The 16,772-nt window shown below is 46.8% G+C and overlaps 1 protein-coding gene across 1 annotated transcript in view; it reads left to right on the top strand.

Annotated features, from left to right (window-relative positions):
• ARHGAP31 (Rho GTPase activating protein 31) overlaps nt 1-16,772 on the top strand; it is a 60,810-nt gene extending 44,038 nt beyond the window's left edge. The window contains exons 6-12 of the mRNA XM_005420557.2: nt 267-412; nt 1,716-1,914; nt 3,694-3,818; nt 6,181-6,240; nt 7,083-7,703; nt 8,036-8,346; nt 9,282-16,772. Coding sequence (XP_005420614.1) covers nt 267-412; nt 1,716-1,914; nt 3,694-3,818; nt 6,181-6,240; nt 7,083-7,703; nt 8,036-8,346; nt 9,282-11,726 — 3,907 coding nt within the window. The 3' untranslated portion in view covers nt 11,727-16,772. The remainder of the gene's footprint in view (nt 1-266; nt 413-1,715; nt 1,915-3,693; nt 3,819-6,180; nt 6,241-7,082; nt 7,704-8,035; nt 8,347-9,281) is intronic.

Raw genomic sequence — 16,772 nt, 5'->3', positions numbered from 1 at the left:
GCTGAAAAATGTAAAAGCTGTGTGGGGAAAATAACACATTCGGGAAAGGAAGTAGCAGAGATGGCAAAGAAATCAGAGAAAATAATTTTTGAAAGAGTGAAAAGACAAAGATAGGATGAGGGCCTGTGAGGGAAGGAGAGAAAGAGGTACAGCAAGAGTGGGGCAATCATCTCAGTTGCCTTGTTTGCAGGAAGAAATCTGGTCTGTCCTTGCCAGGGGCTGTGTGTGGCAATGCTCACCACTGGTACCCCTCTTTGCTCATGCAGGTCAAAGGAGATTGAGGCAGTTGGCTGCAATGGGGATGCAGCTTTCCTGGAGGTGCGAGTGCAGCAGTTGGTGATTGAGTTCATCCTGAACCACGTGGATCAGATCTTCAACAACAACAGGAAAGCCAGCTCTGCAGAGAACATTGGTAGCAACCTCCCTGAGCCACTTCTCGTGTCACTTGCTACGTCATTCAGCTCTCCCTTCAACTAACATTACAAGCACAGTAACCCTTGCTATCACCACAGACTTCCCCAAAGACACCTTGAGCCCAATATCTCATTACTCTTGTCTTCTTCATCCCTATCTTCAACATCTTCTTTTTCAATACTAGCCTCCTTTAGTGTTTTCTCAGGTTGCCTTATGTCTCATCTTTTGCATGATCTCCTGTGGCTTAACCCTTTCCCCAAAAGGAAAAACCACTTGATTGATTCTCAATATTGGTCTAAACTTTCCCTCTAAGTCCATCAGCCCCAATCTCAGCTCTTCTGTCAGATTCCCCCAGTTACAATTCCTCATACCAACAATACCTGCCCTGCAGCCACTATTTCCACCCAAGGCAGAGGTCACACTTCCAGGCACTCCTGGGAAAAAAATTAATCTCGTGCTCCAAAAACTTCTATCTTGTTCCTGAGGACATTTTATAAAAGAGATGTATTTTTTCCTGGGACATCAATAGTTTTCAGAGATGCTGATTTTGCTGTTTAGTGATGATTTTGTTGGCAAAGACTGGGAAGTAAGAAGGCATGGATCCACAGTGACCTCACATAATTGCAGATATAAGCACCTTCCCATTTTGCACACTCAAAAGACTTGTGATACCTTCAGTACTCAGGCAGTATCCACCTTTCTGCTTTGCAGCCCTGCATCAGCTCATTCTGCCCGTCTTTACCTTAACATGGCTTTGCTCCTGCCTGCATAAACAGACACTTTGGGCTATCAGTGAGACTGCTTTCTGTGCCCCTGAAATGGATTAAAAAGTTAAAGTAATGCTGGTTTTTAGAACCATCCCCCATCCTGCAACAAGACAAGGAGAAAGTTGTGGAAGTGAGAGAAAGAGATAAGCACCAAATTGGGATCAGGGAGTGAACTGCTCCAAGATTGGGGGAGGGTGGGGGCGAGCTGGAGGAAGGGAGTGAGGGAGGAGTAAAGGGAATGTGTAAATCCTGGTGGTTTTCAGAGACACCTCCTTCACACAGAAGTGTCTGCAGCAGAGGAAGCAAATCCACACAACACAGCCTTTGGCTGGCAAGCATAGCCCCTGCTGGGAATGTACTCAGATGGATAAGGTTGCTGGGGAGCTGAAAGGCTTATCTGACAAAAAGCCTTTCTCCCTGCACGTGCCACTTCTTTCCCCCCTCCACAGGAGATGTTCCAGTCAAATAAAGTCATGAAGCTCTTGCTCTCATCTCTCCTCACCCCAGGCTGGAATGTATTTTCTTGTTTTTCAGAGAGTGCATCAGTTGTGAAAAGTTTGACCCTCCCCTCGGCCTCCCTGCCAATGAAACTGGTGAGCCTGGAAGAAGCCCAGGCACGGAGTTTGTCTGCATCCCATCCTGCTCGGAAGGAGAGGAGAGAGAACAGCTTGCCTGAAATCGTGCCTGTAATTGGGTCCCTCTTCCACACAGTTGTTGACCTTCCTGACAGCAAGTAAGTGCCAAGAGGAGTGTAAAGCACAAACAGAAAAGTGCAGGTTCCCCAGTGTGATTGGGCATGATCCTTTTGTTAATGTGATGCCCCTACACCTGCACTCATCTGAATCTACTGTCCCTGCACAAGGAAAATTCAGTGTCCTCAAAAGAGGCAGAGCTACTCCTGAGAAGTATTTCAGATGCTGGGTTCACAGCTTCACTAGTTCTCCTCTCTCCATCAGGGCAGAGCCTCACAGACCTCCTGCGGGAGGAATGAATTGTCTTTGCATCCTTGCAGATGGATAGCTCAGAAGCTGGCTAAAGACGGGATGAGCGCGGAGCAGATTGGGGCACAGCTCATGTATGAGTTCCACCTGCTGGTGGCTGGTCCAGGGCACGCCTGGTGCCACTGACCTGCTCCAGATTCTTCCTTCTCCTGGTTCCTCTGCAATTGCAGCCAAGCAGAAAGGCTTATTTTCACTCCCAGCATGGAGAGATATTTACATAGTGGCACCTATGCCAGCTATGTCTATGACAGGAGAAGAGTCTGATTGTAGCTGAGGTTGCTGCAGTTGTTGGCACAGCTGCCCAGAATAAGTATTTATCTATTGGTCTATCTAACTGTTAATATATGGCCGCTCTATTGCCTGGTTCAGATAGATTATAGCCTCTGCAGCAGGAGGCTCATTCATCTACTGACCCAGAAAGCACCAGAACAAAGATATTTATTGGCACTTGATATATTAAAGCAAAAAGGAGTCATCTAACAGAATACTGGCAAGAGAATAACCAGCTTAAGACAAAAATATGTTTGTCCCTCTAGAGTGTCTTCTCCTTTCTCATTTGAAAAGTCCTATCCCCAAATATTAATCCCCTTTGTAGGACTGATTTGTACTTCTCTGTGTATTGATCAGAAAGAAAAGCAGAAATATGGGGATGGAAAGCCCAATGTGGAGAGCAGGACAGCAAGCTAACATAATTCTTCTCTGAAAGATGGGGAGATTGAAGGAGGAGTCAGAATGAGAACGAAGGAAGCGAAACAGATCTTCACAAAGAAATATGTATACAGGAAAAAAATTGCATTAGGACAAAAAGCTTCTTTCTGCAAAAGCTGGGATTTCCAAAGAGACTCAGGGAATTGATGTCCCACTTCCTCTGAGGGTTATGAGAAATTGATTTAATTCCCTTAAACCTCCTCCTGTTTGGTTAGTACATTATACTTGCACATGAATATATAACACCTGTGATTAAATTAGTGTTGGCCTGAGAAGCATTAATAGCTAGTTTTCATTAAGGAATCCCTTTATTTTTGCCATAAGACAGGGTCTTTAAAGCATAACTTTGTGCACTGAGAAATGGTACCAGTTCCATCAATTCCCTGGAATTCATCATGCATTGTGTCATTAAAACCTGTTAAAAAAGCAATTTTTCTTTGCTTTATTTGCAAGATAGTCTGAGCCTTGAAAGCCACTCTTTTCTGGAGACAGGCATGTTGATTGCTCAATCACTGTTGCTGTAGCATGATGCCAGAACTAACTATCTGAAGGCTTAGGTGTCTTTCCATCCATGAAATAGTTAAATCAGCAATACAGATACATCATTTACAGCATGATTGCTACCTATGCAGCCAACAAGGGTTGGTTGTATAGGTATGCTTTGCATGCTTTAGAGTTAAAAGAGGTGTGAGAAGAAAAAAATGGAAAGTGTTGAGGGGAGACAGTTCAGAGGCCTTTGGAGGGCATTGAAAAGGCAAAAGTCTCTAAGGTTTGGTGACCATCTGAGCCTTTTTTCCTTCCAGGAGGAAACTATCTACCAAGTCCAAGAAATGGAAGTCAATATTTAATTTGGGCCGTTCTGGCTCAGAATCAAAGTCTAAACTGAGTCGAAATGGGAGTGTCTTTGTAAGGGCACAGAAGCTCTCTGGTAAGAACACACTTTACAGCTGAATGTTTCTCTCTGAGGCTTTCTCCTGTGTTGTTGATAGCATGGGACAGCCTGTATCCACTTGCCACTAATGCCATTGACTTGAGATAATCCAGTGGGGTTCTGCTTGTTGCCTGGTTTCATGCACATCTCTCACATTTTCCTGTGGTGGCAAGAAATACCCTTCCAGGAGGCTTGGACAGACAGCTACAGTAAATATTGCATTTTGATACCTGATAAACGGGCTCCTGTTGTCCAACTGTCAAGTCTGGGGACTAGGAAATGTTGTGTAGGTTTGGATTAGTCCACTGTTCCAGCCCAGCCAGTCTCTGTCTCCTGAGGCTCATTACATGGCACTGGGTGAATTGCTGTCTTTCTAGGCTGTCCTTCCAGGCTGTCCTTCCACTAAAGGACTTTAAAGAACCAACTGCATTCAGTGTCTTTGTGAAAAATGAGGCACCAGGAGTGCCTTCAGCTCTGGCTCTCAGCACTTTGAAGGAAGCCATTGCTTTTGCAGAATTTACAAGAGAGAAGTTGTGTTTTCTTCTGGCTATAATCCCAAATTCTAACCTCTCCTGGGCTGCAATCTCTTAAACACTCTGCTTCCTAGAAAATCACATGGCAGTGCCAGTTCCCAGTGTTAAGAAATGATGACTCAAGCTCTAAAAACCATGAACTTGACTCAAAAGTAATCACATTCTTAAAAAGAAAGCATGCCCTTTTATTTTGAATTCATAAAGAAATGTTTTGGGTTTATATGTTCCAGATTTTTTTTAGTATCTCCAAGTCAAGGAATTGTTTTCTATAGGGAGATGAAAGTGGATTTTTTCTTTATATAATCTCATGACTTCAGGAGCTGGTGTTTGGAGGACCACTGCCTAACATTGTAGGACTTCAAATAAAACACTTCATATTGGCAACGTTAGCTACCACCACATAGAAGAGAGGTTGTATTCGGATCAGAAATGAGTGTGAAGCCAAATGCTGGATCCAGCTCTTTTGGACCCCTGCCTTCCCCGTGTTTTGCATGTACAGATGGCCTCACGCAGTGCGGCCATGACAGACATCAAAATAGCTCTCTATCCTATTTTGATCACGGGATCACCTTCTCACTTTGATAAGGAATACTCTGTCCCAAAATAGCGCTAACCCAAGGAGGCCCAGGAATGATGGCAGCCCCAGTAATGGTGGAGGCTGAGCCTTGTTCCAAGGACAGCTCTGAGTGACAGGGGGCTGGACATTTTCACCAGCAGGACACACAAATGCACAGCCTTGTGCAGAGTTGTCAGCACTGAAGCAGTGCCTTTCTGTGCTGCTGTGTTACATTTTTCAGCGCTCTCTGCTTACAGCCTCATGTGAGGGAACAGACGAAGTTGCTGCTGAAACTCAGCACATGCTTTAGCACAGCTTGAGTCTGTGCACACAAATCTGTAAGTCACGTAAAATGTGACTTACACAGCTCCCCAGCTTGAATTCTGTTCTCCTGGAAAGCGGAAACGGTGCTCAAGACATCCCGTCCTATGAAAGTAAAAAGTAGCCAGGACTCCATATAAATGTAAAAAGTAGCTGGAGTTTCTCCTATGCTCATGTGAGAGTCAGAGCCAGAAGCCTCAATTATATAAACAAATGAAGTCCAACAAGCCTGCTGACTTTCTGCTTTACCTACTTTGTGCAACTCTGTAAACAGCAAACTTTGCTCCCAGACATTTTCCAGATCTCCATGGACCCTTTTTGGGCTGCCAGAGACTAACTTGTCTTCCTTGCCAGCTACATTTCCCCACCTCCCTTCCTTTTTCAGAGTAACAAAAGACAGCTTGTTTCTGGACAAGCAAGTCCAGTGAGGATGACCAGCAAAATAGGTCTCCCACTGCCCTCAGAAATTTCCCAGAGTTCTTGCTGGGGGCAGGGTATGCTCACATCAGCAAAAGAGTCGGGAGTGCAACGTAAAAATAACCCAACATTTGCTATCAGGAATGAGAGGTGATAAGGCATTTATGTCAGTTTAGTTAAAAAGTCCCCCACAACCAATAGCCTGACTAAGTCAGGGAGGGGAGTGTCACATGACAGCTTTGGGGATGCTTAACTGCTTCAGAGTGGAGGTGGTGTTGTCTGGCTGGGTTAAGTATAGCTCTCCACATGTCCAGCAGGTGCAAAGCTGTTGTTAGCACTAGCAGATCCCCAGCTGTGTGGACAAGTGTTGTGGGTAATAAGCCATGGGATGTAGATACATGGGGGAATGCTTGGAAATGGAAAATGTCTGCCTGGCATGCCTGTCTATATGTATGCATCCTTTGATCTTTATGGGCTGAAGCCTGCAAAGCCACAGGACCTGATACCTGCTTCTAAAACTCTTTTTCCACAGAAAAAGCAACTATCCGACCTGCAAAGAGCATGGACTCGCTGTGCTCCCTGCCAGTGGAAGGTGAGACATCCACAGCCTGCCTGTACTGTAGGGGGAAGGATTGCAGCTCTGCATTTTCAGCAGCATGGATCACAGAATCACAGAATGGTTTGGGTTGAAAGGGACTTTAGAATAAGCTCCTAGTTCCAAAACCCCTGCCACAGGCAGGGACACCTTCCACTATGCCAGGTGGTACCAACACTTGAGCAAGCCTCGAACACTTCCAGGGATGGGGTATCCACAGCTGCTGTGGACAGCCTGTTCCAGAGTCTCACCACCCTCAATGGGTGAGCAGTCTGTGTCTATCTCACCATGTTGTGTATCTTGGTGTACTTATGCCATGGCTGCTGACGTGTGTCCCCATCTCTGTGTGCGTGCATTTTTGGCTCTTTCCCGTATTGTTTATCTCAGTGCATCCACCTGAGAGTTACCTCTGTGTTTAGCTGCACCTTTCTTGGCAGTTGGACTGCTTTGATTTCTTTCTTGGTTATTCTGGGCACAAAAATCCCATTTGGAGGTGAAAAAGGCTTACAAAAAGGTGACAAAGCCTGGTGTGTGCATTGTGGGCAGTATGTGATAGCCCTAGACTTGGCTGCATCTGATGGAGAAGGGTGTCTAATAAAAGTCTGAGCTGACTTCCACTGGAGAGCATTCGGTCCTGAGCTGCCTGCCTGTTTTGAAGGAAGCCCTAGGCTAGAGCATAGAAAGCCTTCAGTGCCACTTATCTCCATCTGTCTGGGGAAATATGAGTGTTCAGCAGGGCAGGACTCATCCCTGAGGGATTGAGGAGGGCTCCTCACAGAGGAAGTTTGTTTGCTAGTTCTTTGCTTCCCACTGACTCGCTCCTATGTTCCTGTCTCTAGGGGAGGATGACAAAAGCAGGTTCAAACGGTCAGTGACTACTGGAGGATTCTTTGTTCCCACCAAGATACGGACAGGAGGCACAGGCAGCTCATATGACCTCAGCAAGGAGAATGAGTGGGAGCGGGAAGGATCTGCCATGGGAGCCAAAGGAAGTTCAGAGCTGGGTGGGGAGAGAGGTCTTCCCCGGATGCCGCAGGTGAAGTCACCCCCTGAGCAGCTGAAGGTTTTCCGGGTAGCAGAGAATGCTGAAAACGAGCAGACTTCAGCCAAAGGAGTGCTCATGTTCTACACCTCTGAAACAGCCACCAAGTCAGGCTTCCCAAGCAGCCTCTTCCCCTTGGGGGCCTCTCCTCATCAGCAGAGGAAAGCCCTGAACATCTCGGAGCCATTTGCTGTCTCTGTCCCACTGAGGGTATCGGCAGTCATCAGCACCAACAGCACACCCTGCCGCCTGCCCACCAAGGAGAAGCATTCCCTTTCCAGTCTAGAGGAGCTGTCTTCTCTGGTGGAGAGCACCAGCCCCTCTGCTCTGGAGCCAGGGACCCACACAAGGACAGAGCAAGCAGCGGAGCGCAAGGAGAAACAGCCGGGGCCAACTCTGCCATTGGCAGCACCCAGAGGTAAGTTGTGTTAAGTAGGGGGGTATGGATCCTCAGCTGGGCTGCTGGAAGTGCCCTGCAGCTTGGTGGTATGGAGGTTTCTCCAGCTTGAGCTTGTGGCAGGAAAGAAACGAACTTATAGCAATGTGGGTGTTGGCTTGATAGCAGGTCAGGGTGGTGCTTGCTGCAGTAAGGAGCCTGGGGAGGTGGGCGACCTCCCAGAAAAATCTGGTTGTGCCTGGATGGAGCTCTTTAGCTTTGTTAGTTGGTGTTGGCTCTTGGCAGCACTGCTTTGTCCCAGGGCACAAGTTTTCAGTCTAAAGTAGTTACATTCATTTGTGTTTCTGATCCAGGCTCTCATCCTGAGGAGCTGGTGGCAGCTGGGAAACCTGAGTCCCTGGAAACACCACAGCCAGCAGCAGAAAATCGGGAGACATGTGGGCAAAGCAGCTGCACAAGCAGCACCAGCAGCCCCCAGCAGTCCTCAGAGCAGAGTCCTACCTTGGAACAAACACCAGCTTCAGAGTTCCATAAGGGACCACTCCCAGCAGACAAAGCAGAGGATGGACAGTTCAAGATGAAGGATGTCTCCTCAGGAGGCAGCTGTGACCAACATGAGGTTGAGATGGCCAAGACCGAAGAAGGATCACACCTAAGAAATGTGGTAAGGAAGAAGGCATGAGAAAGGTGGGGGACCATGTCATGGTGGTGACTGGGAGGTTGTTTAAAGTTTCATTGTGTGTCTGTAGTTGTGAAAACTCAATCTGTAACTTAGGCCAAGCAGCACCAATAATTGACCATGAACTGATTTATTTCAATTCTGTGAAATCACCATGTGGTGATTTACCTTTATGTAACTACCTACTGTCCCCTTTTGTAACTGTATTATGTAACTACCTACTGTCCCCTTTTGGTCATCTTTTCCTGTAACTGTAGAATTTCAGTCTGTACCATCTGTCTGCTCTGAGACTCTCCAGATGTGAGACTGTCCGGATGTCTGAACATTTTGACCCGTGGTCTCTGAATTCCCCTTCTATTTTTGCTGTCCCATTTGTCCTGGACAGCCTGAACAGTCCTTTTTACTCCCATTCTCTACACACAATTTTATTTTTTTTAATTCTTACTATTTTTTGCCTCTTCTGTATCTCTAGCAAAGCCTTTTCACCAAGTTTCTTACAGCGATACTCATCTCTGGACAGCTATTTAAAGATCTGCTGGCATATCTCCTTGAATAGATTATTCATTCGAGTTTGTGTGCAGTTTGGGAATGCATTTTCTCTGGCAAGGCCAAGCGAGCCTGAATGGGAATTGCTGAGAAATGGGCTGGAACATTCCAGCTACTCATTCAGCTCACTATTTCAGTATGTCTGTCCAGGCCTCCTTTTGGCTGCACCTCAGGCCTTCTCCTCCATAAACCCACTTGTTTATAGATGCATTTTCTTCCTTGAACTGGTAGCAGTCTGTGTGTCTGTGTTCTGTACCCATGAGCCTGCTCATCCAGGAGCCTGGCTGTTCTAGGAGGGCTGTTTGGGGAAAATGGAGAGGTATTTACTAGGAAGTTGTGAGCTCCCAGGTGATGGCATTTCCTCTGTTTTTCAGACTGAGGAGGACCCGTCAAATGCCCTTCTAGAGCCACTGTGGCCAGAGATACACCAGGAACTGAAAATCATTGAACCTGAAGAGGAGCTTTTGCTCTTGCCAGCAGCTGTTCCCAAGACAAGCCCAATTTCCGAATCCTCCTCTTCAGTACAAACAGATAGTCTTTGCTCTGGCCCAGGGCAGAGTCCAACACCTGCTGAGCAGAAATCTGAAAGCAGAGCACCACAGATAACTCAGGTGCCTTTTTTTGGTGCCAGTGGCACGGAGCAACAAGACAGCCTCCCCAGCTGCCAGTCTGATGCAGTTGCACAGCAGAGTGGTGCTTCAGCCCTACCCAAACTGGGCACAGTTCCAACGGGCTCAGCCACTCCAAAGAACCACCAGTCAATGGTGGAGAGCAGGAGTGAATGTCTCACTCCTACCCCGGACTGGAAACTTCATGGTCAATCAGAATTTAGTGAGATTGCCACTAGTGATGGATTATCTTGTTCCAAAGGAGCATGTCCAGAATCAGGGAAAGAAAAGGATGGCACTTACCAGCTCCAGAAGGAAAAGGATGGTCTTACCAGAGTCCAGACTGAGAGGGAGAAACATGAGCTAATGACTACTGACGAAAGGGACACATTCTCCTCCAAGGCACTGAGTGGAGCTGGAATCCAGGAGGGGAAGGAAGGCAATGCTGTTAGCAGAACCCAGGATGCTGCTGACCAGGATGATGAGGATGCCTGGACAGATAATGTGCAGAGCTTAGAACTTGTGGAGCCTTGGGAGGATCACCAGTGGGTTACAAGCCCTCTCCATTCTCCCACCTTTAAGGACATTCAGGAGAAGATGACCCAGGAGTTTCACCCACAGAGTCAGAGAGCAGAGACAAGCCTTTCTCTGAGGCCGCGCTTCAGTCGCAGCCTCTCCCTGGACAGCAAAGACACAGTGCTGAGTCTGTGGGCTACCCCGTTCTCTTTCATAGATGCCACTGACCAGCAGCAGCCATGTGGTGACATCCTGCATTCAGTGACTTGTGAGCTGTCCAAAACACAACCCATGTCCCCCTCTACTTTGGGCAAAGTGATCCAAGATGAGAATGGCCCAAATCCTCCAGAAGAGCCTTCAAAACCTGAGTGTCCCCTTATCAGGGAGAAAGCACCAGGTGAGAAAGCAGGACCCTCCAGGGTCCCTCTTTTGGAGACAGAGGGAAAGAAGGTGCATGTGAGCAAAGAAAACCCTTGGAGCCCAAAGCTTGAGTTGTCTTTGCCATACCAAAATAGCCCAGGCAGTTCTTCACAGACTAAGAACACAAAGGAGGAGTTATCCATCTCTCAGAACACTGCCCTGGGAGGAGAGACTGTCACCAAAGCATTGTGTTCGGCTGCTGAGTCACAGCTGAATAATAAAGGTGAAGAAACACCTCGCAAAATAAAGACCAGGCCTTCATCCCTCAACTTAGATTCACTCCTCCCAGCCCCAGATTTCTTCACATTTGAGAGCCTGTCTATGCCATCTGCCCCTGGGAACCTCCTGTATGGGCAGAAGGAAGTAAAGAGCAGTGATTCTGTCCCGTCCCTGCCGACACACTGCCCTGCTGCCACTCAGGGTGTTCCCTGGGGGTCCCGTTTCAATGCCCCCGTGGATCTAGACTTGGATTACCTGGCAGTGGCCCACGCCACCACTGGCCGTCGTAACTCTGCCCCCGTCAGCGTGTCAGCTGTCAGGACCTCCTTCATGATTAAGATGTGCCAGGCTAGAGCAGTGCCTGTGATACCACCCAAGATTCAGTACACCCAGATCCCCCAGCCCCTGCAGGCTCAGAATGCTGCTCCAGTCGCTGAGAAGAAGGAATCAGAAGCCAAGCAGGCCATCAGGCCAGCTGCACGGGTGGCATGGAGCCACCTGGAGGCCCCCAAGAGCCCGCTGACAGAGAAGAAAGCCAAAGCAGAGAAAGAAAACAGTGACCCTGCTCAAAAGGACTCAGCCTGCCCCTGGCATGGCAGCCTGGGCTCTCCGCTGGAGCCCTCTCAGTCCAGTCACCACCCTGCTCTGGATGCTCCTGTTCTGCGCCGAAAGCGCACCTCTGGCGGGGAGGCAGCTGGAGATAACCCACAGTCTTCAAAGATAGAGAGGCCATCAGGATTCTCCAAACCCTCCTACAGATCTAGGCCCGGGAGGCCCCAGAGTCTGATTCTCTTCAGTCCCCCTTTCCCTATCATGGACCACCCCACGTCCTCAGCAGACTCCAGGGTGTTGTTGTCGCCCATCAGGAGCCCCACTCAGAGCACCTCCCTGAGCCCCGTTTGTGGCGATCTGTCCGACCCCGCAGGCGTGACGCTGCGGAACAAAATGACCATCCCCAAGAATGGCCAGAGACTGGAGACCTCCACCAGCTGCTTCTACCAGCCCCAGAGGCGCTCTGTGATTCTGGATGGACGAAGTGGGAGGCAGATTGAGTAGCAGCTGCTCCTCCTATTCCTTTTATGTGATGGTTGGAATGGGAGTGTCCAAGACCAACTCTGTTGCCATTTTGCTGTTGTTAAAACTATTCTGTGCAAGATGGACCTGAATCCTTTATGGCTTTCTGCAAAGCTTTTGCTATGGAAGGTCATGGTATCTTTGTCTTGCTCTTCATTCCCCTCATTGCTCCTGCCTAGTCCCTCACTGTCTGTTTTTTTATGGTAAGCCAGTCCCAGGGAACTTGCATGTCTCACACCTGTTCTCTAACAAGCCCTGTGAAAGTCTCATCCTCCTTATGGAAAAAAGGAAAGGTAAATCTCTGTATAATTTAGGGTATAGAGCTGAGAGGAGATATTCTTACAAAACACTGCAGCTCAAGGTGCAGGGGCACAACATCTGCTGAGGAGGTAAGTCCAGATGTTTGGGAACTCCTACCATTGTTTCCCAGACTCCAGTGAAGGACTTTCTGATTTACACAGTGTACATAAACAGTGCAGGAGGCTGGGGATAGCTGAAGAGGAAGGTGAAGCTGGCATGAGCAAATCACACAGGGCATGAGGCACCCAAAGGTGTTCCAGTGATAAACAAACACACAGCCTGAAGACACTGCCTCCAGCTCTCTCCTTGCATCAGAGATGTGCTCTTTCCAGCCTGTGCAAGGGCTGGAATGAAAGCAGCTGGACAAGAAATGCCTGGTTGTTCTTTCAGTCTTCCAGGTCTTGCTCACACAAGTTTTGTGTGCTCAGTCTCTCCTTCCCTGGGCACACAAGGCAGGTGTGGTGAGGAATGAGTGTGCAGCTGGCTGCCCAGCAGTGGAGACCCCTCAGGCTGAAAGCAGTGAAAGCCAAGGCAAGGTCACACCAAAGGCCAGCATCAACCATTTTCATCATTGCTTAAAGCCAGATGACACCTCTGCAGCTGTCTCCAGCTGAGCTCCACACTGCCAACAGCAGACAAAAGCAAGAGGATCTCCTTATCTCCACGTCCTTGGGCTATTGCCCTCTTGCACCCTGACTGACATATCTCTGACCTTTGCCACTGTGTGGCATGTCCCCAGGTGCTTCTCCATTTAAATTTCCTCTCCTATGATTTTACACTGTTTCTTTGAGAGTGTGGCTAGTTGCCACCTCCCTGGACCTCAGTGCTTTCAGATTGATTAAGAGTATGGTAAAGAGGATGATTTGTGGGACTGCAGAACAGATCATGAACAAGTCCTGAGAGGGGGATTTGAAGTGAATTAAACTCTCTCCTGAAGGAAACATTAATGTTACAGGCAAATATGTGTTCAGATATGCAACAGCTGCCATGGGAATAGAATTAAAGCTTCCTTTATAAAGCCTCTAACTCTGCATTCACCACAGGCTCATCTATTGCCTGATCTATGACTGTGGGTGATGGCAAAGTCAGGTACAGCCTGTGCTGTCTCTGCAATTTAAGTGTCACTGGGGACTAGAGAGGAGATGGGAACACAGGTGTTGCTGCCAGCACTGAGATTGTCCCTGTAATGTGCTTGCAGGGGCCATCATTCCTGGAGATGTCTGAGGCTGCAGGCCCTCAGGTGGCTGCGATGGGCTATAGTTTAAGCAGTAAACTCTTAGGAAGTGCTATAGCCACCACAATGAGTGTCAGCCAGAATTTCCCAAAAGGTGTGTGTTTAGGGCTTTGTTTTGTGAAGTACTGGCAATTTCCAGTGGTTAGCAAACTCAACTCATGAGCTCCTGGTCTGTACAGACTGTGTCACTTAGTGCCATTGTGGCTGGAGGGCCCTGAGCCCCCCCATGCAGTGCTTTCTCTGAACTCTTTGATTGCAAAAGGAGAGATATGCCAGAGTATTTTTGAGAAGTTATGGGCCCACAAACGCAAGGAATGTATCTTCAGCAGAATTTTCTCCTTCCATTTCCAAAGGGAATGTGAAAAACAAGAGGGCTTTTCCTTGTTGCGAGCCACAGTCTTTGATCCTCCCCACTGCACTCTTTATTTGTGTACAGTACCACATAGGAACAGAGCAGAGAACTACGTCTATGCTGTCAGTTTTGTTGAGGGAAATTATTAAACCAGATGAGAGCCTGGAGTTCTTGTTTGGGTCCATGTTCTTTCACAGGCAGCAGCCTATGCTTTACCTGGGCAAGCTGTGGACAGCAGGCCCAGAATATGCAGCTTCATGACAATTGTATTATTCTACTCCCAGACCATAATATGCCTGTGCAGCCTTTTATTAAAACTAGGGAATTTTCAGTCCTTCATGCTCCTCATAGTTAGCACAGCTCCACACTGCATATACATGGCACTGCCTCATGAGAAAACTTTTAATCACCATGGCTGGGTTATTGATAAAGGGAAGGTGTGATACGAGGTATTGTGGTAAGGCTTTAGAGGAAGTAAAAGTTGTGGAAATGATGCCCAGTTTTTTGGCATCAACAAAAGAGTTTTTTGCTTTGGACAAGGACTTACAGTCTCTCAGGTCCTAGAAGTTTTGACTGCCAAAGCAGCTGGAAGGGAGCTAGAGAAGCTCACAAAGTAATGCATCAGAAGGAAAAGAAAATGTGATGAAACCTTGGCATGTTACAAACATTTTTTTCACCTCCTTATTCTCATATAAGCTGATCTATGAACAAGAAATGAGGTCTGGCAATTTGTATATAATACACTGTCTCAACTCTTAACAGCATTCCAGTAAGTAATAGCGCTTTTGGCATAAGTGGTGAAACTCCTGCAAGAGAAAATTATTAGAAATCTTTACTTGATATTAAAGATCAGCCTCAAGTAAGATCTGTATCCAGACTATACTTTTTAAGGATATTTCAGAATTTGAACTCAGATCTGGGTCCTGGATTTTAATTAAGCAGAGATGCTGCAATGATATCTCTATTTTGTAGCTTGATCCCATTGCTTATCTACAGTTTCATCTCCAGCCTTCAGCAGATGTATCCACAACACTTAAAATATAGCCCCAGGTCCTGCAGAGATGAAAGCATGCTCTTAGTTGCAAGGTGCCCTGTTGTTCTCAGCTCCAGATTCAGCTTTTGCAAAGTCTAAAGTTTGATGCTGGATCCATGCTGATACTGGTACCTGCAGTCAGCTTGAAGGACCAGAGCCTGGGAGTTGGACAGGGCCAGAAGACAGATGCCACCTCCCACTGAATGGTGCTGGCTGGGTGGCAGGAGCTTCCTGAGATCCAGCTTTACCAAGCTATCCCCAATGTCAGTTTCGGGGTCAGACCTGATCTCTTTAAGAAAGGATTTTCTTCTTTCTTGTGTTTTTTCTCCTTGGTTTTGGGTTTGTTTTTTATTGTTTTTGTTTGTTTGTTTGTTTGTTTGGGGGTTTTGTTTCTGCTTTTCCTTCGTTTATATGTGAAGCATTATGATGAAGGCTAGATTGGATTTATGGGAGATGAGTCTGGCCCATGTGAGCAAAGATGGTTTTTCTTGGTATTATTGAAAGGACCTTCCTAAATGGACTGGCTCATCATCTGCAGCTCCACAAGGATCACTTCAGAGACCCTGCAGTACATTTCAATTCTCCTGAGACTGTGAAAAGTAAAGGCTGTTGCCCAGTTTGCAGATGGCCCCAGTATCAGACATGATGAAATTTCACCAGCATGTGTTGCTTGTGGGCTTTTACAGGTGGAAGAAGAGTGAGTAAATTTCACTTACTCTTCCCATGTAGTCATAGCGTTGGTGCAGCTTCTCTTAAACTAGCTCAGAGTGAAATGGCTGAGCTGGCAAAAGTGAGAATCCCTGATAGAAAGGAGGGACATGGATAATGTTAGCTTGTGTGGGAGCTGCCTCAGGAGAGTAAACAGAAATGAAGGTTATATTTTACCTTATAAATCCCAGTCCTCTGGGCTATCCATCTCATGCTATCACTGCAGAAGGACTGAAGTACTTATTTTTTCACCTTTAGAGCTTCAGAGGAACTTAAGTGTGTATTAGAGAGCATCTGTGAAGTCTGCAACATTTTCCCTCATCCAGCATCCAAATGGTGCAATCAAAATATTTTTTTTCTTTCTTTATGGATTCTGAAACACCTGTAATGGTGAATATTTTAAAATTTTATATATATATATATCTATATATATATATAAAAGATCATTCTATGTAAATGTATTTTAAAAAGGAAATGTAATTAACATGAAGGAATTGCCTAAATAGTATTTTACACATCTGTGAAACTTGGGCTGATGTGTGGAACTGCTTTCTGCTGCTACGTTTGCAGCACTGAGAGTGTGAGATCCAGTGGCTTTTTGCCCACAGAGTAGCTAATTTGTTCTGGTTAATCTGTGGTGGGCAGAAGGCCTGAATGTGCCTTCCTGAAAAGGATCTTGTCCTGGAAAAGGAAGGACAAGACCAGGGGAGACCAGAGTTCAAGGGCTGATTTAGCTTTCCACCACAAGCTTCTCCCCAGCCTTGACAATGCAGACAATCTACTGAAGCACATACAACCTTTCAGGCATGCCCAGGTTTTGCAGTTGTCCTTTTTGCTTCTCTCCATGTCTGGAAAAAAAAAAGAATAAAAATCTCTAGGGATGATCCCTATTTTGTTTAACCTTTGCTTGCTCCTAACTGATGTAAAGGCTTACTTAAAGGTGATAACTAATTGTGCTCCAAGCAAGGAATGGAAAACTTCCCACTGAGTTCGACTGGAGATGGAGTAGGACTTTAACAACCCCAGAAAGGAAGGATGGCAGAAGGCAAGAACTTTCTGAGGGCTCCATACAGCAGTCCAGACCTTGGATCTTGTGCTTGCTGGCACTAGTCCCCTTTGAATGTTATTTGCTGCCAGGTCAAGAGAAGGGCTGGAAGCTGGACACTATGAAGAGGACTGTCTCCATCCCACTGGCCCTGGTTTTGTGATTATTTTTCCTGCTAGCTCTGATGAATTGCAGTTTTGTTAGGCTTTTTTTCCTCTGTGTGGTCTTGCCTGCCTCTGTGCGTGATTGTTTAAAAAAAAAAGGAAAGAAAACAACAGCCACAAAAGAAAGATGTTTTGCCAGGTCTCAGCCATGAGATTAAACTGGAGTTTTTATAAAAACACATCTGTGCCCTA

The sequence above is a fragment of the Geospiza fortis genome, unplaced genomic scaffold (assembly GCF_000277835.1).
Source record: "Geospiza fortis unplaced genomic scaffold, GeoFor_1.0 scaffold1, whole genome shotgun sequence".
Taxonomy (NCBI): Eukaryota; Metazoa; Chordata; class Aves; order Passeriformes; family Thraupidae; genus Geospiza; species Geospiza fortis.
This window is presented reverse-complemented; position numbering and strand designations above follow the sequence as displayed.